This window comes from Salarias fasciatus, chromosome 17 (genome assembly GCF_902148845.1).
Source record: "Salarias fasciatus chromosome 17, fSalaFa1.1, whole genome shotgun sequence".
Lineage (NCBI taxonomy): Eukaryota > Metazoa > Chordata > Actinopteri > Blenniiformes > Blenniidae > Salarias > Salarias fasciatus.
In genome coordinates this window covers 17,004,984-17,032,590 of record NC_043761.1, presented here as the reverse complement: position 1 = coordinate 17,032,590, position 27,607 = coordinate 17,004,984, and the positions used below count along the sequence as shown (strand labels likewise).

Here is a 27,607-nt window from a genome sequence, read left to right as displayed (position 1 = left end):
GGAGCTGAAGGAAGAGTCTGGGGACAGGAAGTCTGGGGACAGGAGTCTGGGGACAGGAAGTCTGGGGACAGGAAGTCTGGGCATCCCTGCTGAGACTGCTTGCCCCTGTGACCCGGCCTGGATAAGCCGGTGGAAGATGAATGGATGGATGGATGAATGGATGTGTTGTCAGTAATATCTCTCTTTTCCTCCTTTTAGGGTTTCTGAATGCAGGAGAGGGAGACAGCAGGAAATGTGTGTAGAGAAAAGGGTGGAGTCACTTTCCAGGAGGCCATCAGGGGGTCTAAACCGGGTCCTGAAGGGCCGACGTCCTGCATGTTCTATCTTCCTCCCCGCTGCAGCACACCCGATCACACTGAGGGACTCATTAGTGGGCTTTTTTACAAACTTGAGGATGAACATCAACATGAGATCGAGGTGTGCTGCAGCAGGGAGAGAGGAAAGCATGCAGGACGGCGGCCCTCGGGGGCCGGAGGTGGCCCCCCTGCATGGTGGGAGCCCCCTAGCCCACTGCTGACTCCACATCAGCCCTGTTTGACCATCACCAGCAGGAATTAGCACTGATTTACTCCGGTTTCTCCCATCCAGCAATAAAATATCAATAAATACTCAAAAAGCACAGCGCGCCTGGAGGAATTACTCTTGTGAAACTACATTGAATTACTTTTACCCTCTGTCTCTCTTTTCTTTTAACAGCAGTGTTTGTTTCACAATGCCCACCAGCATTCTGTCACATCTCAAACTGACCTCATATCAGATGGAGTCTGAACCACTCACTTCAGGTTGAGACTATTTTTTTCTTCAGAATCTCAGTATAGTAGTAATTCACTTCAAGATGGCGTCCAACAAGGACACCAAATGTGGTTTCTTGCCACAATGTGACTACAGTTCCACAATGATCACATCACAAACATGTTTTGACGTGAACCATTAGGCGCCAGTGTGTCGGAGCCGTCTATCATTTCCATGATTTGACCACTGGGGGGAGCAGGATGGGTGAAGGCGTATCAGGAGCTGCAGGTGTGCCAGAGAAAGTCTGTTGACCGTGTTCGGTGTGTGAACGGGAACCAGTGAGCGCGCCTGCTCCAGATTTCTACCTGTAAACAGTGGCTTTATATGTACGGAGGACAATAAATGGGTCGCTGAGCCCAAAGAGAGAAAGTGAGTGGAATATTGGATTACTGGACTCTGAACGCGCGTCCGACACAGTTCTCCCTCTCCACCCTCAGCAGGAACAGTGAGATGCATCAGCCCAGACTGGGAGATTGGGAATAGGCTCTACATTTTAAGTCAAAAGACTGCTGCACAACGGAAGAAGCATCGTGTTCACAGAATCGGCTGATCTACTGGGACTAATTGCTTGACTGCTTTACAAAAACTCAAAATTTTCCAAAAGATCATCATTAAATTTCCGTATTGAATGTCGAAAATGGTCTTGCTTTGACCAAGTTAACTTAAAAAAAATAGCACAATGATCCGTTCACGGTCATGCAGAAGTTTCACTTGAGAACCCCCTTCAAAATGCCGACTGAAATCATCCAGTAATCTGTTCTAGAACACGCATTGAACCAAGTAGAGTGTCTCACAGCTGGATTGGTCTGTCACCAATAATCAACTATTTTTATATATATTTTTTTCATATGTATTATATTATATCTATTTTTATCTATATTTTTCATAGATAATTCAGATATAATTCCTTCATAGCTGTAGCATTGACCTTTAGCAGGATTTCTGTCTAGCCATAAATCAGGAGCTAAATTAAAGTCTTCTCCAATAACAACTCAGTCAGCCCTGTAGGAGGCTTTCCACTCATCTATTTGCTTTGAAATGTTACTATAGAATTTCTTGTTTTGTTCTTGCTTATTGTACCCATACAAACATATAGTTCAAATCATTATTTTCAAATAAAATCAGAACCCAATGTCCATCTAAGTCACTTTGTGATCAAGTACATTACCAGGACACTTGTGCAGCATAATCATAACTCCAGCAGAGTGAAGATCCGCGGCTGAGAGAATACGGTCTCTCCATTGTTTCCAAAAAGTAGTCTCCAGGAGATGAATGAGTTTCTTGCAGAAAGTAGCAGTCAGCCCTCTGTTCTTCGCAAAACAAACAAAAAAACAACAACAAAAAAACAGATTTACGCTTTACATTGTCCTTTACCCCCCCTTGCATTTAAAGACAGAAAGGAAAACAGCATCTTACGTCAAGAGGCAAAAAGTAAAGATGAAGATGTTTAGGAGAGCAGGTGACGATGTGGTCCTTCTCAATCAGCCCTTTTGAAGAAAAGCCAAGAACACACTTCAAGATCACCAGAGTAACGTCTTCACCAAACACCTAAAAAACCTTGAGAGTCAGTGGAGTCCCACTCGGCAGCTGTCAATCATGGCAAAACCTTCTCTGAGGAAAGCTGCTTTCCCTTCCTCCGAGCCTCTGGAACCAGTCGGTCGTCTTGGAGAATCCTCTTTGAAGCGGATGTTGCACTTCATTGCAGACGCGTGGTCCTTGCATCTTCTCCAGACGCCGTCTCGGATCACTCTCGTGGCGAGCTGGATGCTGATCTGCCTCGGTGCAGCTGTGGCTGTAGCGGCAGTTTCCTTTGTGCCGAGGCGGTGGACGGTATCCACCCACTCTCTCAGGTGACCCACAGTTTGCTTTTTGCAGCTCGCACACTCGGTTTTTGAGAATAGTGCAAAGGTTTATGGGACACTGATTCCCAGGACTTCTTTTCAAAATTTAGCAACATTCCACACCATGTTTCTGTTGTTTAAAATTGAACAGTTGTTTTTTTCTCCAGCCCTTTATTGTTGTTGTCTCATTCCACCATGAGTGGCGAGGCTGCCCTCTGTTCTCACTTTACACTGAAGCTTGACCCAAAAACATCACACCTCTAAGTTATATCGGAATTGGTTTTGTAACATTTGCAGTCCTGAGTTCATATGGAAAAAAGTCTTGTTACTATTGAAAAAATCATCAAGTTAATTTTTGTAACAAAATAGAGGATGTAGTCTCTCAAAACAGAACATGAGCTTATTCTGCTATTGGGCTCATTTCAAGATAATCAACCTTCATGAAGACTCGGTGCAACTGAACTGAACTGTGCTCATGTTAAGTAGATTTGACTGAACTTACTGATGGATTTCCTGATAGTAAACCTGGATTCGCCAGAAAAATGACACTGATTTTATTAAAATGAGAACAATCTGCTTATATTTAGTATTTCTTACTTATTACTGGGCAATATGAGGTCTGATTTCAAGTATTTTTCTCTCTAAAAACCAGCATGATTCATCTCGTTTTTTCTTCCCTGGACGCAGTGTTTCTAGGTTTAAAATCTTTATTCTAGATTTCTGACCAAGTGAAGCGTACCTGCTGCATGGACAGATGATCTCACCAGTAATGAAGTCGTTTCCTTCTCAAATATAGTGTTTATATGTTATATAAGGGCTACATAGGGACTTAATAATAAAATTAGACCACCAGGGACTTGATGGACATGGTTTCACCAGATTTCAATGAGTTTTCAGACAGTTGGATCCTGTCGGTTACCAGCTGTGCGTCAGCAGGGCTGAGCAGCATGGAGGCAAAGTGCTTCTTCACCCCGAGGAGGAGAAAGAGGGAAAAGGTAAATCAGTCATGTTGACTGAAAAAGAAACACCGAATAACAAAACCCACTGGATTCATGTCAACATTTTATTTCCATTGCTTGAAAGTTCACATCTCCTGTGACAGACCACAAGCACAGCATTTCCTGAAGCGTCGTCTGAACGCCGTTCGACTCAGAGACGCTTCCTTCTAACTGGATGACCCTGTTCACTGAGACTCCTCCCACGTTTCTTGAGAATATGGCTCCTCACCTGAGTGAGTTCTCATGTGGACCAGCAGCTGGCTCTGCTGAGTGAAACGTCTCCCACACGTTTCACAAGAATACGGCTTCTCCCCCGAGTGAGTTCTCATGTGGACGAACAAGGCATTGGGCCGCTTGAAGCTTTCGTTACATGTTCCACAAGAATACAGACTCTTCCCTATGTGGGTTCTCATGTGAGACCTTAAATAACACGGATGACTGAAACTCCTCCCACATCTTTCACAGGAGTACAGCTCCTTGTCCGCGTGAGTTATAATCTGCACCGAGGAATTATTGTGCTGACTGAAATTTTCACAATATGTTTCAAAGGAGAAGGGCTCCTCCCCTGTGTGAGTTCTCATGTGGACCAGCAGCGCATTGTGCCGACTGAAACTTTCGTTACATGTTGCACAAGAATAGCTCCTCACCACGGTGTGAGTTCTTATGTGGTTCCTTAAGAAAGGCCACAGAATGAAACGTCTCCCACATATTTCACAAGCATACGGCTTCTCACCTGACTGAGTGCTCATCTGGTCCAGCGAATGGCTGACCTGTCTGCCACATGCTTCCCCAGTCCTCCCCCCACTAACTGTTCCCGCCTCCGGACATAGTTCACGTTTGTTACAGACACTTTCCTCATGTTCCTCTTTAATCTGAGGAGGTTCTGGTTCTTGTTGTTCGTTGTTGATTTGTGGAGCTTCTGGTTCTTCCGGTTCCTCTTTAATCTGAGGAGGTTCTGGTACTTGTACCTCTTTGTTGTGTGGAGGTTCTGGTTCTGGTTCTCCCTGTTCCAGACTGCAGCTGGGTTCCTGTTGAAACAGCTGCTCCTCTCTCCAGTCACGGTGCTGCTGGAGCTCTGCAGGGACAGAAAAGGGCCAGATCAAAGATCAATGATCAGTTCGATCACTTTGTTTCACCTTAAAATAAAAACAGTGAAACTGAAAACTTTCCATCCATCCATCCATCCATCTTCTACCGCTTATCCGGGACCGGGTCTCGGGGGCAGCAGTCTAAGCAGAGATGCCCAGACTTCCTGTCCCCTATGCGTGAATGCGTCGTGCCAGTTCGTGACGCTGACAGGCGCATTCGTAAACTTGTCGTGAACTGTGCGGGAGCCTGCTGGTTCGTGACTCCAGATTGGCACGCCTTGCCACGATAACATCGTGGCAACAAGTCGTGCAAGTGTAAACCTCCCTTAATACCCTTTTCCCACTGGCCAAAAAACCCGTTTAAACACGCTGATGGCTCCTCATGGCAGTGGGAAAGGGTTTAATCGGCATTTAGACCCGGGCCGTTCGACCCGGGAATTTACCGGGTCAGCTTTCTACCGGCTGTTAGTGGGAGGGACACATCTGGGAACTTACATGATGACGTCGACGCAGCGCGGCTACGTTAGCAAGCTAGTTGTTGTTTCTGGACACAGCGTAAGATTTCCTTTAAGACGACCCAGCACTGCAGGACAGGAGACCAGAGAGCTGCTCCTGATCCAGGAAGAGGAGATTCGTCTACAGGTAACAGGGACGGTGTTCTGCTGCATTGTTTACTTTCGTTGTGCTCCGTCGCGCTGATGATGTCATCAACGTGGGACACCATCAGCGCGGGAAAAAGCAGCGACGCGGCTCGCCAGCAGGAGGTGAGACGTGGGTCTACAGGCAGTGGGAAAGGAGTCTAAAAAACTGATCGTTAGTGGGTCAAAAACACGGGTCGACCCGCTAGTAGCACTGGGAAAGGGGTAATAGTCTCTCCAGTGTGTCCTGGGTCCTCCCCGTTCCTCCTCCCCAGAGAGGCGTCCAGGAGGTTCCATCCTATGGTGGCACCTCAGCTGTTCCTCTGGATGTGGAGGAGTAGCGGCTCTACTCCGAGCTCCTCCCCCTGTCTCTAAGGGAGTCCAGCCCCTCTACAGAGGAAGCTCATTTCAGCCGCTTGTATCCGGGATCTTGTCCTTTTGGTCCTGACCCAAAGTTCATGACCATAGGTGAGGGCGAGAACGCAGATTGACCGGTAAATCAAGAGCTTCGCCTTTCGGCTCAGCTCCCTCTTCACCACAACAGACCGATACAACGACCGCATCACTGCAGACGCTGCATCGATCCAACTGTCAATCTCACCTCCATCCTTCCTCCACTCATGAACAAGACCCCAAGATACTTAAACTCCTCCACCTGGACCAGAGTCTCTCCACCGACCTGGAGGGGGCAAGCCACCTTGTTCCAGTCGAGGACCATGGCCTCGGATTTGGAGGTGCTGATCCTCATCCCTGTCGCTTCACACTCGGCTGCGAACCGCCCCAGTGCATGATGGTCCGGGTTTGATGAAGCCAACAGGACAACATCATCTGCAAAAAGCAGAGATGAAATCCTGTGGTCCCCGAACCGGACCCCCTCCGGCTCCTGGCTGCACCTAGAAATTCTGTCCATAAAGATTATGAACAGAACCGGTGACAAAGGGCAGCCCTGCTGGAGTCCAACATGCACCGGGAACAGGTCCGACTTACTGCCGGCAATGCGGACCAGACTCCTACTCTGGTCCTACAGAGACCAGACGGCCCTTAACAGGGGGCCCCGGACTCCGTATTCCTGGAGCACCCCCCACAAGACACCACGAGGGAGGCGGTCGAACGCCTTCTCCAAGTCCACAAAACACATGTGGACTGGTTGGGCGAACTCCACGACCCCTCAAGCCCCTATAGAGGGTCTGGAGCTGGTCCAGTGTTCCACGACCAGGATGAAAACCGCATTGTTCCTCCTGAATCCGAGGTTCGGCTATCGGTCGGATCCTCCTCTCCAGTACCCTGGAATAGACTTTCCCAGGGAGGCTGAGGAGTGTGACCCCCCTATAGTTGGAGCACACCCTCCGGTCCCCCTTTTTAAACAGGGGGACCACCACCCCGGTCTTCCAGTCCAGAGGCACCGTCCCCGACCACCACGCCATGTTACAGAGACGTGTCAACCAAGACAGTCCCTGCACATCCAGAGACTTGAGGTACTCAGGGCGAATCCCGTCCACCCCCGGTGCCTTGCCACCGAGGAGCTTACCGACCACCTCAGTGACTTCAGCTTGGGTGATGGACGAGTCCACCTCTGAGACCTCAGACCACCTCTGGGACCTCAGTCCACCTCTGAGACCTCAGCCTCTGCTTCCTCCACGGAAGACGTGGCGACGGGATTGAGGAGGTCTGAAAACTTTCAGTTTTTGAAAATCTCAACCACACTATTGATCACCTGCAGCTGCTGATTGATGACTTCACTGGATAGCATTGTCGAAAAAACACACACACAACACCACCTCGGCTTCCGTAGCTCCCGCTTACGTCACACTACCGCCTAGACATACAGACATAGACATCTAGATGTAGGTGTCTAGATACCCGTGCACGACAAGTAGTAAATTCAAATCGAACATATATCTGCATATATGACAATCTGGACCCCGGGCTGTGGTGGAGGAGTGGAGTGAGCGGACCATGATGAAATATTGGTGAAACTAATGAGTTTTTGGAAGATTAAAGCCGTTTTAGGACTGGCGTCACCAATGCCCAGTCTGCTGGACATATGCGGATGTGCGTCTCGATTTTGGATCTAAATTTCTCCCGAAGCACTGTTCGGATCAGAAAAGCCTTCTGGGTGGGTAATATATTGTTTTAGTTCATTCTATAAACAACATGAAAACTGTTAGAACCGTACTTATCCTTCAATGCACCACGTTACACCTCTGGCTTCTATTTCCAGCTGAGTTGAGAAGGAATGCTTCTCTGGGGAAAAAGGAGATGCTGTGTTTCCTGAAGTGGAACCCTGCTGTTACAGTGTTTGGAGTTCCCAGTCTGCTGAATGAAGGGGATCAAAATATGAGCAACAGAAGAGACTCGGATCCTGCTTGGTCGGTGGGGGATAAACTTGACAGCCGTAACAATGGAGATCCTCCAGCAGCCACATTCATGTGTTCATTTTCCATACCTGCTCTGGGGAGCTTGATCTGAGGCTTCAGGCAGACTTCCAGCAGTCTGTTCTGACGCTCAATCTTCTCCTGGTACTGGACGATGGTTTGTTCAAACAGGGTGCAGATTTCCACGGCGGCAGCAGTCAGTCTCTGGGTGGTCGAGTCCCTCTCAGAGTCCAGGAAATGGTCGTTCCCAACAAGACCCTCATCCTCTCTACTGTGTGGAGCTTCATGTTCCTGCTGCTGTGGACTCTCTGGAAGGAAACAGGACAGAGTCACTGATGTGATGGATGTGAATGCTTCACAGTGATGGACGGATGAGACAGGACAGGCTCCATTCAGAAACATTCAGAGCAAGAAGTCTGCTCATTTCAGTGAAACCGACGGCAGCTGTGGACTTTAAAGACTCGATGAGAACAGTGTCTGGATGCAACATGAGCTTCTCTGAGCTCTGAAACTTCAGTGGAAAGTTTCCAGTTTCATGTGGTTCAGACATGTTTCTTTTTTCCAGCAACACTTGAACACATCATCATTCTGAAGTAAATAAATCACTTCCTCTGTTTTCATACAGCTGAAACCCTTTCTGACTCAGATGCTGCTGAAAGAGCGCCCCCTACCATGAGGTGGAAGAACTGCCTGCCTCACTTCCAGTCTTCTCACTGCAGGACCACTCATCAAACACATCACGCCCCTCAGCTAAACTCTGGACAGTCTGGGGGCAGATATTGACATTTTATTAACATCTGGGGCTCTGCCTCACCTACCTCCAATGACTGCAGTCCCCAGCCGGCCCTGTTACTGGACTGCAATGCACCATGGGAGTATTGGGTGTGGGAGGAGTTGTTTTTTTTTGTGTCTGTATTAGCATTAAAGTCCGTGTGTTTACATGGGACTTTTAATTCCTCTATAAATATGAATAAATCCTAATTTTGTTCTAAAATGACCATGCAAACACCTGAAAACTTTATTCAGAATTAAGTTTAAATCCAAACAGACCAGGTTTATTCTCCTTTGGAATTGTATGCTCATGAGGCGAATTCATTCTGCCCGTTCTGCGCATGCTCTGTCGTGATGACGTAATTTCCCAAAATGGCGGCCTGCTGTCCGCGTTTCGATTCGTATGGAGACGCTTTATTTAACGGCAGTTTTAGAAGAACTGGATATCATGAAACAAGCGGATCGATTAACTCTTAACAACGAAGACATTTTCAAAGCTACAGCGTCAAAGTTAATCGAGAAAGAAAGACGAGAAAAAACGCTGTTTACTTCCGGGAGACGTCTGAATGTCACGGCCGCCCCGTCCAATCAGAACGCTTCACAGCCCCCGACGTGAGAGAGGAGTTAATCCTTCTTTTTTCACACGTTAACACGGATCTTATTAATATAATTCTGGATTCTGTCCACACCATCCAAAGCCTTGCTTTTTATTTCCCCCCCGTGGCCCCAAAGTTTCCCATCTGTGGAATAAAAGCCCAAATTCATCTACTTTGCCTTTAGGAGGCGCTGTGACAGTGAAACGAAAACGCACCAAAACGTAGAAGAAGCCCAAGCCCAGAACTAGTTTATGGCTACATATTTAAGACCTCTGAAGACCTTTTAAAGAGATTAAAATGCACATTGGTAAATTTAATACTTCTAAGAGTTTGTAAGACCCCGTGAGAACCCTGGATAGACAGACACTTCAGATAAAACAAGCTTGTAGCGTGTTGTCCGCCTCAGCGATGGGAAAGAGGCGCTCTTTGTGTGTTAATGGAGTTACTCAGACCGAAAGTCCGAATCTGTGAATACCGTGCAAACTTCACCAGACTTAACAGTTCCATGTACTTCCCGATCCGTTTACCTGCCGGCTTAAAAGTTTAAGCCGGCAGGTAAAACTCACTTAGAGAAAGAGAACCCCGCGTCCCTCCAGGGCTCCGTCCATACCTGCTGGGTGGAAGTGGACTGGAGGCTTGGAGCAGGTTTCCAGCAGTTTGCTCTGTCGGTAAATCTCCTCCTCGAACTGGACGATAATTTGTTGAAACACGGTGAAGATTTCTCCAGCGGCAGCAGTCAGTCTCTGCTTGATAAACTCTCTGAGAACCTGAACTGGAGTCATGGCGGCAGCAGCTCAGCTCCGAAGCGCCTCCGTTCAAACTGCTTCTTCTCTGGTTCTCTTCTCCTGGAGGATCACAAACAGCTCCGGCTTCACACTGACTCCTGCTGGACAGAGAGGGAACTGCAGCCCAGCGGCTGATCCTCAACTCACCTCTTCATCGATGGACTGTCCTGTGGTCTTTCTTTTTTACACATTATCAGCTTAATGATCATAATCTGTGAAACATAAACATGTCATCAAATGTTTGGAGTGAGCGATAATGTCTGGGTTTTCTGATCGACTGTACATTTTCCAGAAAGATGCATAATTCTGGGAATAACCAGCAACTGATCACCTTCAAAGTTCTGGCTGCTGTGGTTTTGTTGTTTTGTCTGCTCCTGTTTCCAGGTGGGCCTTGCTGGTGAGTGTCTGCAGAGGCAGGAGGAGGCTGCTGATCCCTGTGACTTGTATCACCTGGGGAGTCGGGTGAGCTTCGGTCACCTGATGAGCTGTGGCTCTCTTTACCTGTTTACCTGGCCCTCAGACCTCACCCGGCACTGGACCGTACACCTTCATTCTTCTAATGTGGTGACCTGCTCAACCAGCCTGCCTTCTGGCCTCCACCTGCTCCGACCTGGAACTCAGCCCCAGAAGGACTACAGCAGGTTTACAGCTGTCCCCTGGAGGACTCGGTTTTCTGCAGCTGAGACTAAACTTTGTTTTCTTCTACAATTCTACAATTTCATTTAGCATACGCTTTCTTTGAAGACTTGTTTTTTTGATTAAATCATTTGAACTTTGCAAACTGCTGCCTCTGGTTGCTTCCTGCGCCTGAGCCTCCGACCCGCACCGTGACACCTTTAAATATATTGTATCTAGATACAGCATATTATTATTTGTGTGAATTGTTTTGAGAATCTCAAAGTTTGTCAAATGCTGAGAACCTCAGAAATGAACCAAACTGAGGAGGACTGTAACTTCATCTCAGAAATGTTTTGCTCTTTCAGCGGCGTTTCCTTGAAGCTGAAGTTGATCTGAGGTTTAATTTGAGTCACAAAGAGAGGGAGACTCTTAGAGACGGTAGAAAACCTTTATTCACACGGATGGAAGAGCTTTCAGTCCTGACAGCTTTCAGAGTTTCTCAGGTGGGAACCTCCTGGTTCCTGGAGAAGAGGAGGAACCTCCTGATCCGGGCAGAAGAGGAGGAACCATCAGGTCTGGAGAGAAAATGAGGAACTCCTGGTCTGGAGAGAAGAGGAGGTTCCGTCAGGTGGGGGGAGCCTCCTGGTCTGGAGAGAGGAGGAGGTTCCGTCAGGTCGGGGGAGCCTCCTGGTCTGGAGAGAGGAGGCGGTTTCGTCAGGTGGGGGGAGCCCCCTGGTCCGGGGCCAGCAGGTAGAGGGGTTCCAGCTTGCTGGTCCGGGCTCTCTTTGCGGCCCTCCGGTAGACGTAGCGCTTGCCGAATCGCAGGCTCAGCAGAGGGTTGAAGTTGAACTTGCTGCGCCGGTCGTTGCACAGCAGCTGCCACTGCTCCTCGTTGTCCCTGAGGGTCCAGCACAGGCCGGGGTCCTCCAGGACCAGGTCCCCGGACCCCCGTCTCCTCAGAACAGACACCGCCGCCCCTGCAGGGGCAGCACAGGGAGGTGGAGGACAGTGAATACCCAGAACAAGGTCCCGGCAGGCAGAACACAGCCAGACCTCACATGAACCAGAACCAGATGAAAGACCAGGACCATCCCAGAAACAACGTCTACACACCACAAACACACACCGCGAGAAACACACTGCTCTCTGTACATTTAAAGATCTTTATTATTCAAGACTTTTACTTTGAAACAGCTCTCCTCCCGTTCAGTCGGGTTTTTCCTGAGTCGCTCCAGCAGAGACTCTGGACTGGCTTCTCTGAACACTTGACTGGGTCCAGTCTGGTTTTCCAGAGTCTGGTCCATGTCCAGCCTGCTTCTCTGGAGTGTAGTCCTTCTTTTTGATAAAGTTTCTGGAACAAACCCAAGTTGAAACCAGTCTTCTGGGATCTGGCAAAGGTCTAGACTGGTCTTCTGGGTCCAGGTTTGAACTGGTTTTATTGAGTCGGGACTTGGTTAAACTAGTTCTCTGGGTGTAGTCAAGGTTTCAGCAGGTCTCCTTCAGTTTGATCCAGGTCCAAACTGGTTTAGACTAGTTTTCCAGTGCTGGGACAAGGTTTGGTCTGGCTTCCTGGAGCTTAAACACAGTGTTACTGCAGTTTAGGACTCGGCTTATTGTCCCCGTCTCTTGTCTCTGTGTCTCTTGTCTCTTGACTGTCTTGGTTCTAGTCACTCCTTCACTTTAGCGGAGCTTGGTGTAGAACGGTTCATGAGGAGAACATGCAGAAAACATTTTCCACTGGAAGAGAAAAACTGTCTAAACTGTAAAATAAGTCAGGTATTGATTCATTGGTGAAGAAATGTGATGAAAACCATTCAGCTGAATAGTAATCACGAGTTGAATGAAATAAGTTTTATTCATACAGCACCAATCCCAACAGTCACCCCACTCCTCCTTTCAGTTCAATGTTAATAAAAACCTCAACATGAGCAAAAGAGAAGAAATCAAGATGTATTATTCAGCCGACAGACTGTTTCTAAGGCATTTTTTACTGAAACAGAGTTTTTGAGAGTTCAGCTGTAGTCAGCAGAAGGTTCCTCTGGAGCTCTGGAGGAGACTCACCTGTGTGCGTCCTCTGTGGGGGTTCGAACAGCGGCACCGCTCCGGCGCCCGGCCCGTCCTCCGCCGCCATCAGCGCACACACCAGCAGCAGCGCCAGCAGCCTCATGTCTCACAGCTGGGATCCAGACTGCCGCCGCCGCTCCAGCTCCCCTGGCTTTATGCCTGAGCCGGTGACCCCCGCCGACCTGCCGCCAGCGCCTAGCCGCGGCCGCTCGCGCCTCCGCGCCGCGAAATTGCGGCGGCGTCCGCAGCTGAAAGGCTTCTTCGTGGAAATGGCGGCGGTAATGTGGCAGTTTGCGGGTGACGGAGGTCCGGTTGATGACGGGAGACGAGCCGCTGCCTGAATTATTCCTGCATTAGGAGGGAAAAACACTCAGAGCTCAAACACACCAGCCGCTCGCCGTCCCCGGCTTCCCGTCTCTGTGGGGGACGCTACAGCCAGACTGTCCTTCACAACGGGACCTGATCTGCTTTTAGGATTACTCAGACTCACCGAAAACCTTCAGGTTTGTTTTACACTGAACCTTACTGATGAGAACCCAGTGGACTCAACAGTACCGTCCGTCCCCCGTCCTCTTGGTTCCATCACCGTCCTCACGGCCGCTTCTGTGGTGGAGACGGGGCCAACAACCAGGATCGGCTGATCCTGGACCTGCTGAACCAAGCTGAGGTGGACGACAACACCGTCCACATCCTGGCCGATGAGGAGGTCCAGCAGGGCCTCAAGACCGTCTCCAACCGGCCCACCAACCCTCTGCTGTACCCGAAGGGACAGGAGACTGCTGGGTTGACCAACCACTGGCTCCCACTGAAGACCTGGTCCAGAGGGGGAGAGAGGACAGTAGGGACGTCCTGGACTCCAGGGACGGTCCTTCACAGGGGGCAGGACTACAGGGTTCTGGGTGGATCTGTCTGTTCTTGCTGATGTTACGGTCCCAGGGTGGATGGAATGCCCACATGCCTTCAGGAGACAAGCCGTTGTTTCCCATCACAGTCTGATGGAGGATCTGGTCTTGGTCCACTGTGTAGGAAGATGTCTCACTCTCTGTCCAAGTGTCCCATTGCTCACTTTAACTGAATCTCCCGGTGTCTTTACCTGGAAACATGCATCTGATAGACCTGGAACGTGCTGGTTTGGATCTGAGAGGGGATCTGACCTTGGCGTCACACATCCCGGCCTCTCGGGGAAATACTACACCAGAAAGTCCAAAGTCAGCCTGTTGTTTGCCTCAGATAAAGGAAACAAAGCAGGCTGGAGAGGAGGATGAACTTTCCCCTCTAACACAGACTAGGAGGGGTCCATGTGGTCTCCAGATCAGGATGTGGGTTGTGACATCGAGCCATGAGGTGTTGTGGGAGGGGCTCCAGGTGGACGCCGCCGAGGAGACCCCTCCTCAGCCGGTAGCTCCTCCTGAGCAGGTCGTCTTCTGAGATCTCTTCGTCCTTCCTCACACCAGTCCCTGACTGTGGCCGTTATACGTATATCTGTTCTTAATGCAGTTTGACTCATTTAAAGGGGGTTTCAGACCTGCTAAGACCTCAGGCCGACCCGCTCAGCATCCTGACATCTGCTGTCGCCCTGTTCCTGTCTACTGGCCAGTCTACATCCTCTCGCTCACCTGTGGTCAGGAGCCGTGGGTCGGCTCTGACAGAACGAGAGTGGGCGTGGCCGAAATGGGTTTCCTTCTGGCTGAGAGAAAGAACGATCTGGGACGGACTGAAGGTAGAGGAATGACTGGCAACGAGCCAGCAGAGGCGGAGCAGCGAGAAACTGCTAAAAACAGCTGGAAATTCAAAAATCAGCCCGTGTGTGTGTGTGTGTGTGTGTGTGTGTGTGTGTGTGTGTGTGTGTGTGTGTGTGTGTGTGTGTGTGTGTGTGTGTGAGGTCAGTGTCCTCTGTGGGCGGTCCTCTGTCCACTGGGCTCCCTCTGTTCTCTCCTGTCATCTCCTGAGTGAAGGACCGAGTCCCCTGTCCGTCTCGTCTCCTGAGGTTAGGACCGTGTCCCCTTGCCGTCTCGTCTCTGGAGTGAAGGACCGTTGTTAGGACTGAGGTTTGGACCCTGCCGTGTCGTCCCGCCATGCCGCTGTCTCGGTCCCTGTCCATGACGTCCCTGAGCGGGCTGCTGCCGGCCTGGGAGGAGGACGAGCTGCCGGTGGAGGACCTGCTGCTGTTTGAGGTGGCCTGGGAGGTCACCAACAAAGGTCAGCTGCGTCTCATACTTTTGCTTCCACACCAGCGGCACGGTGGCGTAGTGGTCAGCACATCGCCTGCCACTCAGAATGTCCCCGGTTTGAATCTAGGCTCAGCTTCCACAGCTCTTTCTGGGAGTCTGCATGTTCTCCCTGTGTCTGTATCGATGTCTTCACAGTGTGAAAGGCTAGAGGTGAACTATATGAACTGTTTCTGCCTCCAGCCAATGTTAGATCGAGGATTTTGGGAATGACCTGCCGTGCATCGCCGTTTGCTCTCAATCTGTGGAACGTTTGGGTCAGCATTAGAGCAGACTGGAGCGATGAACATGGCCCTCGTGCACTCAGCCCAGCTCACTCGTGGTGTATTTGGGGTCATCAGTCAGATTTAGTGTAAAAGTCGCTCGTGGCCTTTCAGAGTAAATATTGAAATGCAGAGTGTGACGCAAAAAACCCTCTGAAGAGTTAAACATTAAGCTGCAGATAGCTGGCAAGTGAGAGCGAGCTAAACCACATGAGCTGCATTCAGTCTTCTGCCCATCTGTACCCCTGATGAAGAGCTCTAACATCTGTACCCCTGATGAAGAGCTCTAACATCTGTACCCCTGATGAAGAGCTCTAACATCTGTACCCCTGATGAAGAGCTCTAACATCTGTACACCTGATGAAGAGCTCTAACATCTGTACCCCTGATGAAGAGCTCTAACATCTGTACCCCTGATGAAGAGCTCTAACATCTGTACCCCTGATGAAGAGCTCTAACATCTGTACCCCTGATGAAGAGCTCTAACATCTGTACACCTGATGAAGAGCTCTAACATCTGTACCCCTGATGAAGAGCTCTAACATCTGTACCCCTGATGAAGAGCTCTAACATCTGTACACCTGATGAAGAGCTCTAACATCTGTACCCCTGATGAAGAGCTCTAACATCTGTACCCCTGATGAAGAGCTCTAACATCTGTACACCTGATGAAGAGCTCTAACATCTGTACACCTGATGAAGAGCTCTAACATCTGTACCCCTGATGAAGAGCTCTAACATCTGTACACCTGATGAAGAGCTCTAACATCTGTACACCTGATGAAGAGCTCTAACATCTGTACCCCTGATGAAGAGCTCTAACATCTGTACAGACATGATGAAGAGCTCTAACATCTGTACCCCTGATGAAGAGCTCTAACATCTGTACCCCTGATGAAGAGCTCTAACATCTGTACCCCTGATGAAGAGCTCTAACATCTGTACCCCTGATGAAGAGCTCTAACATCTGTACACCTGATGAAGAGCTCTAACATCTGTACACCTGATGAAGAGCTCTAACATCTGTACCCCTGATGAAGAGCTCTAACATCTGTACACGCATGATGTAGACTAAATAACAGGGTTATTTAGACTTTCCTTTGAAAATTAAACTCATGGATTCAGTGAAGATTATCCTTTGAAACTGACTTGATCAGGACATGTGAAGACAGGTAAGGACAACTGAGAACAGGTGAGGACAGGTGAGGACAGGTAAACCTGGATCACTGAGGACAGGTGAGGACAGGTCCACCTTGGACAGTGCAGAGTTCACTGAAGAGATGAATAGATAATGTGTTTAAATAATGACCCAACATGACGGTTCTGCCTCAAGCCTCTGTGGATTAAAACACCTGTACAGGCTCTCATTAATCCAGGGATTAGACGGCTCCAGACCACCGGATGCTTCTTGGCGGTTCCCTGTGTGCTGCCAGGCGGAGCAGAGGTCGCTCCTCTTGTATAAGCTCTGTGATGCAGTCCGGACGTCACTCCGCTCTCCGCCGCTCGCTCACATCAATATTTATCTTCCCCGGTGGAAAACAGTCCCACGTGTCTGAAAATTGTGTGTGAATGAGAGGAGAGCAGGCGCGACCGCGGGGTCAGCCATGATGGAGCTGGCTCAGGAAACGCCGCCGCTGTTCTCCCCGCAGTGGGAGGAATCTACACCGTCATCCAGACCAAGGCCAAGGTGACGGTGGACGAGTGGGGGGAGAACTACTACATGATGGGGCCGTACTACGAACACAACTACAAGACCCAGGTGGAGGACTGCGAGCCGCCCCACCCGGCCATCAGGAAGGCCATGGACTCCCTGATCCACAACGGCTGCCAGGTGAGACGTCCTCCGTCCCCGGAGCCCACCCTGCTCCAGACCGGAGCCCCAAACTGGAACCCTGGTTCAAATCCAGACAACGTCCACAATTCATGACAGTGAGTCAGCAGCCTCACACTGAGGACCTGAGGCAGCACAGCCTGCCACTGCTCCACTGCACACACACACACACACACACACACACACACACACACACACACACACACCATGGAATTGTGTATTTCTAATTCAACCACCGTGCTGAAACTGAACGTTTTTTTCAATCCATTCAAACATTGATGTTGATGTGGTTCTGGTCCCGGACCTGGCCCTGGCCCTGGTTCTGGTTCTGATCTTAATCCTGATCCTGATCATGATCCTGATCCTGATCCTGGTCCTGGTCCTGGTCCTGGTCCTGATCCTGATCCTGATCCTGATCCTGGTCTTGGTCCTAGTCCTGGTCCTGGCCTTGGTCCCGGTCCTGGTCCCGGTCCCGGTCCCTGACCTGCTCCTGATGTTTTACACAGAGCAGTGCATGCTGGGACATTTCCCCTCCAAACTAAGGCTTGCAGACAGTATCTCAATCCAGCTCATCCACCTCAAGTCCCTCACCTCTCAGCCTCCCCGTCACTCCTGGCGTGCCCCAGGGCTCCGTCCTGGGGCCCCTCCTCTTCATCAGTTACCTCCTTCCCCTCGGCAATATTTTCTGTAAACATGGTATTAACTTTCACTGCTACTCGGAGACACCCAGCTCTCTCTCTCTAAGCCTGACTCCACTCTCCCCCTTCCTCTCTCACCCTCTGCATCTCTGAAATCAAATCTTAATTCACCTCAAACTTCCTGAAACTAAACAGTGATAAAACAGAACTTCCCCTTCTTCTTGGCACCAAGTCCTCAGTGTCCAGATCTACCAGGCTGTCCCTCACAGTGGACAGCTCCACAGTGTCCAGATCTACCAGGCTGTCCCTCACAGTGGACAGCTCCACAGTGTCCCCTCCCCTCAGGGTAGAGTCTGGGTGTCGTCCTCCACAGCTCACTCTCTTTCCACATTAATAACATCACTCGGTCTGCACACTTCCTACCCCTCTCTCGCCCCTCTCTTGCCCCTCTCTCACCCCTCTCTCACTGTTTCAATCTGCCTATCATCTGTAACCTCTCTCTTTATTTTTAATTCACTGTGTTATATTGTCTGTTGTTTTATTTATTAGTAATGTGTTTTTACTTTTTACTTTTTACTTTTTTACTTTTTACTTTTTGAAAGTGTCCTTGAGTGAAATAAAATGTATTATTATTATTATTATTATTATTATTATTATTATTATTATTGTTATTATTATTACCTCAGTGTGGCCACTAGATGGAGCTCAAGGAGAACCTGAAGGCCTCCCTGCTGAGCACAGAGACAGCATGAACCCTGACCTGATCCCCAGCTGGTCCACATGAAGACCTCCTCCTCCTCCGTGACCCCTGACCTGCTTCCCTTTGACCCCGTGACCACTTGCTCCCTGCTGCAGGTTCACTTCGGCCGCTGGCTGATCGAGGGCAGTCCGTACGTCATCCTGTTCGACATCGGCTCGGCGGCCTGGAACCTGGACCGCTGGAAGGGGGACCTGTGGGAGTCCTGCCACATCGGCCTGCCGCACCAGGACCGCGAGGCCAACGACGCCCTCCTGCTGGGCTCCCTGATCGCCTGGTTCTTCAAAGAGGTGGCCGTTGACCTCCGACACGGTCGGCCGGCGAGAGTCTCGCGGCGTCTGACCTCGGCCTCTCTCTCCCCGCAGTTGACGGACTCCCTCGGGGACAAGCCCAACGTCGTGGCCCACTTCCACGAGTGGCAGGCCGGCCCGGGCCTCATCCTGTCCCGCTCCCGCAAGATCCCGCTGGCCACGGTGTTCACCACACACGCCACCCTGCTGGGGAGATACCTGTGTGCCGGGAACGCCGACTTCTACAACAACCTGGGAAATGTAGGGATGTGCAACACGTGTCACAGTGCCCTTTAGCAAGGCACCGAGCCCAGAGTGATTCGCATGGAGGGCAGGATGGGTGAATGCTCAGGCCATGAAGAGATGCTGCATGAATGGAAGTTTACAGTTAGAGGAGGAAGATACTCTATAATCTGGTGTTAAAGGAGGAAGATGCTCTATAATCTGGATGTTACAGGAGGAAGATCCTCTATAATCTGGTGTTAGAGGAGGAAGACGCTCTATAATCTGGTGTTAGAGGAGGAAGACGCTCTATAATCTGATGTTAGAGGAGGAAGACGCTCTATAATCTGGATGTTAGAGGATGAAGATGCTCTATAATCTGGTGTTAAAGGAGGAAGATGCTCTATAATCTGATGTTAGAGGAGGAAGATGCTCTATAATCTGATTTTAGAGGAGGAAGATGCTCTATAATCTGGATGTTATGGAGGAAGATGCTCTATAATCTGGATGTTATGGAGGAAGATGCTCTATAATCTGATGTCAGAGGAGGAAGATGCTCTATAATCTGGTGTTAGAGGAGGACGATGCTCTATAATCTGGTGTTAGAGGACGAAGATGCTCTATAATCTGATGTTAGAGGAGGAAGATGCTCTATAATCTGGATGTTAGAGGAGAAAGATGCTCTATAATCTGGTGTTAAAGGAGGAAGATGCTCTATAATCTGTTGTTAGAGGAGGAAGATGCTCTATAATCTGATGTTGGAGGAGAAAGATGCTCTATAATCTGATGTTAGAGGAGGAAGATGCTCCATAATCTGGTGTTAGAGGAGGACGATGCTCTATAATCTAGCTGTGATGGAGGAAGATGCTCTATAATTTGGTGTTAGAGGAGGACGATGCTCTATAATCTGATGTTAGAGGAGGAAGATGATCTATAATCTGGTGTTAGAGGAGGACAATGCTCTATAATCTGATGTTAGAGGATGAAGATGCTCTATAATCTGGTGTTAGAGGAGGAAGATGCTCTATAATCTGGATGTTATGGAGGAAGATGCTCTATAATCTGATGTCAGAGGAGGAAGATGCTCTATAATCTGATGTTAGAGGACGAAGATGCTCTATAATCTGGTGTTAGAGGAGGAAGATGCTCTATAATCTGATTTTAGAGGAGGAAGATGCTCTATAATCTGGATGTTATGGAGGAAGATGCTCTATAATCTGGATGTTATGGAGGAAGATGCTCTATAATCTGATGTCAGAGGAGGAAGATGCTCTATAATCTGGTGTTAGAGGAGGACGATGCTCTATAATCTGGTGTTAGAGGAGGAAGATGCTCTATAATCTGATGTTAGAGGAGGAAGATGCTCTATAATCTGGATGCTATGGAGGAAGATGCTCTATAATCTGATGTCAGAGGAGGAAGATGCTCTATAATCTGATGTCAGAGGAGGAAGATGCTCTATGATCTGGTGTTAGAGGAGGAAGATGCTCTATAATCAGGATGATGGTGGTTAATAACAATGACAGGTTCAGCTGTTACACCAAGTTGTCGCCTAACCTCAAGGTTGTCGGTTCCTTTCCTCATGTCAGTGTGTCCCTGTGTTCCAGATGAGCCTCAGATTGTTTCCATGGCGACTGAACAGTTTGACTGATAGTTGTAATCCTGGTCAGTGAATGTTTCTGTCGTTCTGTGATGTTAAAACATCGGTTTCTCAGCTGTGAAGGTAAACGTGGGACAGGGTTCTCAGTTCGAGTCCAGGTTCCTCTCAGGAGTTCTCACTGCGTCTCTCAGCTCACACACACCATTTCCCCTTCAAAGCTTCAGCCTAAAACCTGGAGCCTTTGACAGCCACTCAGAGCATCATTAGTGGAGGCGGGGCGGGGGTGGGGGTGGGGGGCCACCGGGGGGCGCTGGGCTCTGTAATTGGCCCTGCTCGGCTCGATCCTGAAGGTCATCGCGGAGCTAAAGGTCGCCCACTCAGGGGATAATTGACAGGTGGAACTCAACTCCGTCCAAACTCCAGAGAAAGTTCAGGCTGCAGGTCCTCAGCACAGCGCTCGGTTCATCCAGGGGTGTTCTAACAGAACCTCTGAGAGGGTTCTCCCAGAGCACCGCTCAGAACGCAGAGAGAAGAGACGTCTCATTCAGCAAGAGCAGACTTCTTTCACTTTACTACACAGTCTAAACATTACCACTGGAGAACACGGAGAACAACACACTGTAAACATTACCACTGGAGAACATGGAGAACAACACACTGTAAACATTACCACTGGAGAACACGGAGAACAACACACTGTAAACATTACCACTGGAGAACACGGAGAACAACACACTCAGTGTTTCCTCCTTCTACAATGAGACGGAAGCTGGAGCTTTTCCATAAAGCTGGGTTTTCATTGGCTCTGCCTGCTGTTGTCTTGTAAACAGACCCTGAAATGAAGTCAAAGCTCTCAGATTTCACTTGAAATGTTTTTTTTATTTCACTGGAACGTGAAACTTGATGCTTTGGTTGTGCGGGTAGTTTTAGCTTCTCCACCAGGACCTTGAGTTGTTCGCTGACAGGTTAGCAGGTGATGCACTTCTGAGTTATTAAGCTAGGTAGAAGGGTCACATTTCTAACTTCACAGTGTGAGATTACAGATGAGTGATTAGACATTAAAAATAGAGGTCAAAGGTCAGAGATCAGAGGTTAGAAATGTGACATTAGAGATCAGAGATCAGATTGTAGAGGTCAGAGGTCAGAGATTAGAGATCAGAGCAACACTGATGCTCACAAATAAGGTAGATTGACAACTGCATTACAGAGGGCTGTGTGTGTGTGTGTGTGTGTGTGTGTGTGTGTGTGTGTGTGTGTGTGTGTGTGTGTGTGTGCATTGCAGTTTGACATTGATAAGGAGGCTGGGGAGAGGCAGATCTACCATCGGTACTGTCTGGAGCGAGCGGCCGTCCACTGCGCTCACGTCTTCACCACGGTGTCCCAGATCACAGCGGTGGAGGCCAACCACATGCTGCACAGGATGCCAGGTGAAGAGCACGCCCCCTCCAGCCGGTCCCCCCTAAGACCATCTGATCCCAGGCCCCAGATCCAGTTCCTCATGAAGGTCCCTGCTGTGTCTTCTCCTGGCAGATGTGGTGACTCCTAACGGACTGAACGTGAAGAAGTTCTCGGCCATGCACGAGTTTCAGAACCTGCATTCCACCAGTAAAGTCCGCATCCAGGAGTTTGTGCGGGGACACTTCTACGGGTGGGAGCTGAGATCCACGCCTCGACACATAACTCTCAGTGTTTATGTGCGGTCCTGTCAGGTTTACTGTCCCGGGGACTGGTCCTGTCTCGTATTGCTTTATCGATCTTTATCTCCCTGGCAGTCATCTCGACTTCAACCTGGAGAAAACCCTCTTCTTCTTCATTGCCGGACGCTATGAGTTCTCCAACAAGGGGGCTGACATCTTCCTGGAGTCGCTGTCCAGGCTGAACTACCTGCTGCGGGTCAGGACCCTCTGGGCTTTGGGCTGAGGTTGACAGTGTGACGCTGTGAAGCACATGAATCCTTCCGACTCTCCACAGATGCACAGAGACGATGTGACCGTGGTGGTTTTCTTCATCATGCCAGCTAAAACCAACAACTTCAACGTGGAGTCGCTGAAGGGGCAGGCGGTCCGCAAACAGCTCTGGTAAGACCTGAGACTGAAGAGTGGGCCGCAGACCTCAAACCGGACTCAAGCAGATGAAACACACTGCAGCGTCCTGAAGTGTGCTCGGGCGCTGGTCTTCCATATCGGTGTAAATGTTCTCTCAGGTTTTGCGTTGTCTCCCGCAGGGACACAGCTCACACTGTGAAGGAGAAGTTTGGTAAAAAACTGTATGACGCTCTGCTGAAGTAAGTGACAACGGCAGGCTCCTGTTCGGTTGACAGAGGTTTATGTGTGTCACCTTTCACTGTAAAACCTTCTGGTTTTGATGTTGTTACCATCAGGGACTTTGCTGTTTAGTGTTCCCATGATCTGCATCAGGGGTTGTAGGTTAGTCATTAGCCACTGTGAGCAGAGACGGTCTCGTACGTTCTGCAGTCTGCCACAGCGCATGTATGAAGAAGAAATGCTGTTTCAAACAGTCTTCTGCTCGTCTGTCATGAGGACCAGGTCTCCTTGTTGAGGGTGTGCTCTGTCCACAGAGGCCAGATTCCCGATATGGACACTATTCTGGACCGAGATGACTTCACCATCATGAAGAGAGCCATCTTTGCCACTCAGGTAAGGGAGCGTCCATCTGAGAGAGGCCTGGACTCCTGAAGTCTTAGAAACCTGCGAGGTATCCTGGACTCAGAAATGTGTCGAAGACAGATGGATGGATCGTAGCAACTCTCTGTGGCCAGCCTGCTCATTTCCCAAGTGTTTTCTTTGCTCTATAAAGGGTTCATTTCCAGACTTTCCCAGTACGTCTCTGAGCTAAAAGAGACACTGAGTTGCGTCTGTTCGTGCTCTGATCCAGACAAGATGAAACAGCTGTGTGTGTGAAGTCCTCTGCTTCCTGCTGCTGTTCAGCTCAGCGCTGTAGAAACAGATGGAGGATGCTGTGGAGGCGAATCTCCCTCACTTTTTGAATGGATGTGACATTTCCTGCGCTGTGATCAATGTCGGAGACGGGATGAGGGGGAATCCCCTGAGTGAGGACCTGAATGAACATGGAGTCCGTTAATTACCTTCCTCCACCGCTGACTGCAGGTCAATAGAGCGGCGGCGGCCTGATGGATCTCACCAGAGCAGGGCCTATAAAAAGCTCTTTCACAATTAAATGAATTTATGCCAATGTCAATATTTGAGAGGTCGGAAATGGAAAGCCAGTAATCGACTGCGAGCGTGCGAGGGATGATGGAAGGGAGGCTCCTGATTGGCTGTTTGTGAGAGGCGCCGTTTTGATTATTTCTCTTTTAGCCATTTTTCATGTGCAGTCCTCCCCATTTCCATTCCACCGCCGATTTTCAATTACAGCCTCATCTATTTCTCTTATTAAGGGTCCACTGGCCCCAAAACTATGGCAATAAACTTCTTTTCTCTCATCAAATGTGATTTAAGTGTAAACTGTGCGATCGCGCTGCAGTCTAATCACTCTCTTTCACCGAGTGTAACGATGGAAGAAGCATAAAATCACAGCAGAGAGTACGCCAGGCCTGGATTCGACTTCCTGAGCTGATTCCTCTTTGTTCCTCTCCTTCATTACAAACTAAGACTCTCAGATCACAGAATTTAAAGTAGATCTGAAGAGCAGACGGAACACAGCGCTCCTCAGCGCCGGCCGGAGACTCATTTCCATCAGAGCCGATTGACTGGATCAGACGCTGGTAATCAGAGATCATTATCCAGGCTTCAAACACCCGTCCATACTCCACACAGTCAGTCTAAAGGTTACCGGTCAGGGGCCGCCTCCTGCTCCCATCATGTCTAAACACTGCAGACACATGACGCTCGGTTCAGAATCTCTCACAGCGTCTGAACTTTTACCTCCAAACCTACAATTCTACAGAACTGTAGAAGTACGAAGTAGAAGTTTTTAATCGATTTCTAAAAGTTTCACCATCATTTGTCTCCTTTTCTGACTGTTTTTGAATTTTTGTTGTCTGAGACCAACAGATGAACTGATTGACTTAATTTTTATTTAAATACAGTAAGTTCAGTTCCTGATTTGTCCACTAGGCTATCCACCGGCTCCCTGAAACTAGCATTAGCGTCAAGTCCATAGCTGAACGCTGGGTGTGAGTGTGTGTGTGTGTTGGTGGTGAATCCTCAATGATCCTAAACTCAAACACACTCGCAGCTCAAATGGCCCCAGATGGATGAAATGGGAATATTTCCAGGATCTCTTTTCCTCAGTACGGAGTCAAAAGTCTTTGGTGGCTTTTTTCTGAATGATATCGCATTACTGCCTCATTCAGACCAAACGTGACCTGTACCCTGAACCTACAGCACCCCAGTAGAACGTGTGTGTGTGTGTGTGTGTGTGTGTGTGTTTGTGTGTGTATGTGTGTGTGTGTGTGTGTGTGTGTTCCTGCAGAGGCACGGCCTGCCTCCTGTTACGACTCACAACATGCTAGACGACACCACAGACCCCATCCTGGCCAATATCAGACGAGTTGGCCTCTTCAACTCCAGGAACGACCGAGTCAAGGTACACACTGTCTACACACCATCTACACACTGCCTCCACCCCGTCTCCACCTGCCTCCACCCCGTCTCCACCTGCCTCCACCCCGTCTCCACCTGCCTCCACCCCGTCTCCACCCGTCTCCACCCCGTCTCCACCCGTCTCCACCCCGTCTCCCCCTGCCTCCACCCCGTCTCCACACGTGCCCTGATGTAATCCGTTTGTCCACCTGCTGAACGTTGTCTGCTGTCAGGTGATCTTCCACCCGGAGTTCCTGTCCTCCACCAGTCCTCTGCTGCCCATGGACTACGAAGACTTCGTCCGCGGCTGTAACCTGGGGGTCTTCCCGTCGTACTACGAGCCGTGGGGGTACACACCCGGTAGGCTGCGTGTTCGACACACACACAGGTTCAACCCAGACGTTCCTGTCTGCATCTGGATCATGAGGCCGACACAAACCCAGGGAGCAGAAAGACTCTGAACCAGGTCTACTGGACTGAACCGGGTCCACTGGACCTGCAGCAGAGAGTCACGGAACCAGGTCTACTGGAAGACTGGACCGGTGGCTGAAGTCAGCGGTAGTCTGGTTCACTCCAGCTCTTCGTTTCATACTTCACCATGTTAGAGGGAACAGGAGGAAGATCAGCACCCGGCTCTTCAGGACTTGATCTGGAGGCTTTAGACCAGGTTTAGACTGTTATTCAGACCAGGTTCAGACTGCGTTTAGATTGGGTTTAGATACTCTTTCTAGAGTTTGGATTGGTTTTCTTTGGATTAGTCTGGCTTGTTTTTTGCATTTTGGACTGAAGTCAGACTGGTTTTTTGGTCTTGGACTGCGTTTAGACTGGTTTTGGTTATTTTAGGCTTGGTTCAGACTGGTCTTCTGTTGTTTGGACTTGGTGTAGACTGTTTTTTCAGAGTCGACTGGTTCTCAGATGTTGAGACTGTGTTTACATGGGTTGTCAGTGGTTTGGACCGGTTTGAGACCAATTTTCTTTCTTGATTTCTTTAGCAGAGGAAGCAGAGTGAGTGTTCTGTGTGCTCTCCAGGTGAGTGTTCTGTGTGTTCTCCAGGTGAGTGCACTGTGATGGGCATCCCCAGTGTGACCACCAACCTGTCGGGCTTCGGCTGCTTCATGGAGGAGCACGTCTCGGACCCTACAGCCTACGGTATGTGTGGACGTTGTCGTACACGTCACTCGTGTTCCAGGTCTTCACCTCCGTCCTCCTCACGTGACTGTTCCCCTCAGGCATCTACATCGTGGACCGACGCTTCCGCTCTCCAGAGGAGTCCTGCAACCAGCTCACACAGTTCATGTTCAGCTTCTGTCAGCAGTCTCGTCGTCAGCGCGTCATCCAGAGGAACCGAACCGAGCGGCTGTCCGACCTGCTGGACTGGAGATACCTGGGACGGGTCAGTTTCCTCCAGAAGAACCCTTATCTGTTACGTTCAGTGTGGTCGATCGTCCAGCTGTTGAGGTTCCTCTGTTCTCTGTTCTGTGGTTGTCAGTTCTACATTAGCGCCCGGCACATGGCCCTGAGCAGAGCTTTCCCAGAGAAGTACAAGATGGAGTCCACGGCCTCTCTGAGGGTGAGGACCTGCTGCTCTCTGTCTTCGCTCCAGGCTGAAGTGTTTCAGCCGTATCATCACAACACACACACACACACACACACACACACACGCACGCACGCTTACACGCACGCACGCACGCACGCACACACACACACACACACACACACACACGTCACTTTACACACACCTGCCAGCTCTAATTGACAGGCTAACATTTGGATGGAGACGAGGCGTCGTCAGGATGGACTTCAGATGGAATTACATTTTATTTAAGTTTGTTGGAGACTCTGAGAGCAGGATGAGGAACCAAAAGGAGCGAAAAGCATGAAGAAGAACCATAAACCAGCTGATAGAAAGAAATACATCACTTAGAGGCAGACGCTCCTCGTGTTTTCTGGTAAAGTAAGACCTCAGTCGGTGTGTCTTCCAGTCGTCATCTCGCTCTCTGGCGTCGCTGGTTCCATGTCCCATGTGTCCCAATGTCAAGACTCATGACCAGACATATTTAATGTCATGTCTCACATCCAGTGAGAACAAAACCTTTAAAAATGAGCATTGACCCTGAACTCAATGAGTCTTAATGAAACTTTAATTCGTTGATCTGCACAGAACACTGGCCAGCAGAGTTAAACTATGATGTTGGTTTAGTGTCAGAACTCACAGAACATCTGTGAAAGGCTGTTCAATGAAAAATAACCTTTAATTAAAGAAACACCCGGAGAAACCCAGCGAGACGCCGCGGTCCGGTCCTGATCTGGTGTTTCTGGTGTCTCAGCAGACGGAGGGATTCCGGTACCCCCGGCCCTACTCGGTGCCCCCCTCCCCCTCCGCCTCCATCCACTCCACCCCCCACCACAGCGACGACGAGGACGAGCACTACGACGAGGACGAGGAGGCGGAGCGCGACCGCGTGAACATCAAGTCTCCCTTCCTGCTGGACGGAGTCCCTGAAGGCAAGAAGAAGCAGCCGGGGGAGGCGGGGAACTGAGAGCCGGCAGCTCAGCCTGACCCGCAGGTCACTGAGGGTGTTCAGGACTTCAGGGTCCAGAAAACACCTCAGTGGGCCAGTTTCATTGAATAAAGTGTGTTGAACTT

The 27,607-nt window shown here is 49.6% G+C and overlaps 2 protein-coding genes across 3 annotated transcripts; one reads left to right on the top strand and one right to left on the bottom strand.

The window, feature by feature from the left end:
* Positions 1-3,816: 3,816 nt before the first annotated feature.
* Positions 3,817-9,881, bottom strand: LOC115404685 (zinc finger protein 771-like). The gene is made up of 3 exons (XM_030114086.1): positions 9,710-9,881; positions 7,804-8,040; positions 3,817-4,706 (listed from the first exon to the last, which is right to left on the bottom strand). The coding sequence occupies exons 1-3, from the start codon at positions 9,879-9,881 to the stop codon at positions 3,817-3,819; spliced, it is 1,299 nt and encodes a 432-aa protein (XP_029969946.1).
* A 4,760-nt stretch (positions 9,882-14,641) lies between these two features.
* gys2 (glycogen synthase 2) lies at positions 14,642-27,607 on the top strand. 2 transcript variants are annotated; one of them, XM_030113431.1, is made up of 16 exons: positions 14,642-14,765; positions 16,707-16,888; positions 18,382-18,573; positions 18,649-18,834; positions 21,678-21,822; positions 21,926-22,043; positions 22,168-22,288; positions 22,367-22,473; positions 22,620-22,679; positions 22,974-23,052; positions 24,851-24,964; positions 25,194-25,320; positions 26,014-26,109; positions 26,190-26,353; positions 26,450-26,530; positions 27,291-27,607. In XM_030113431.1, exons 1-16 carry the CDS (start codon positions 14,642-14,644, stop codon positions 27,498-27,500), a joined length of 2,106 nt encoding a protein of 701 aa, XP_029969291.1. In that variant the 3' UTR covers positions 27,501-27,607. The 2 variants fall into 2 exon arrangements, with proteins under 2 accessions (XP_029969291.1, XP_029969292.1); XM_030113432.1 differs by lacking the exon at positions 18,382-18,573.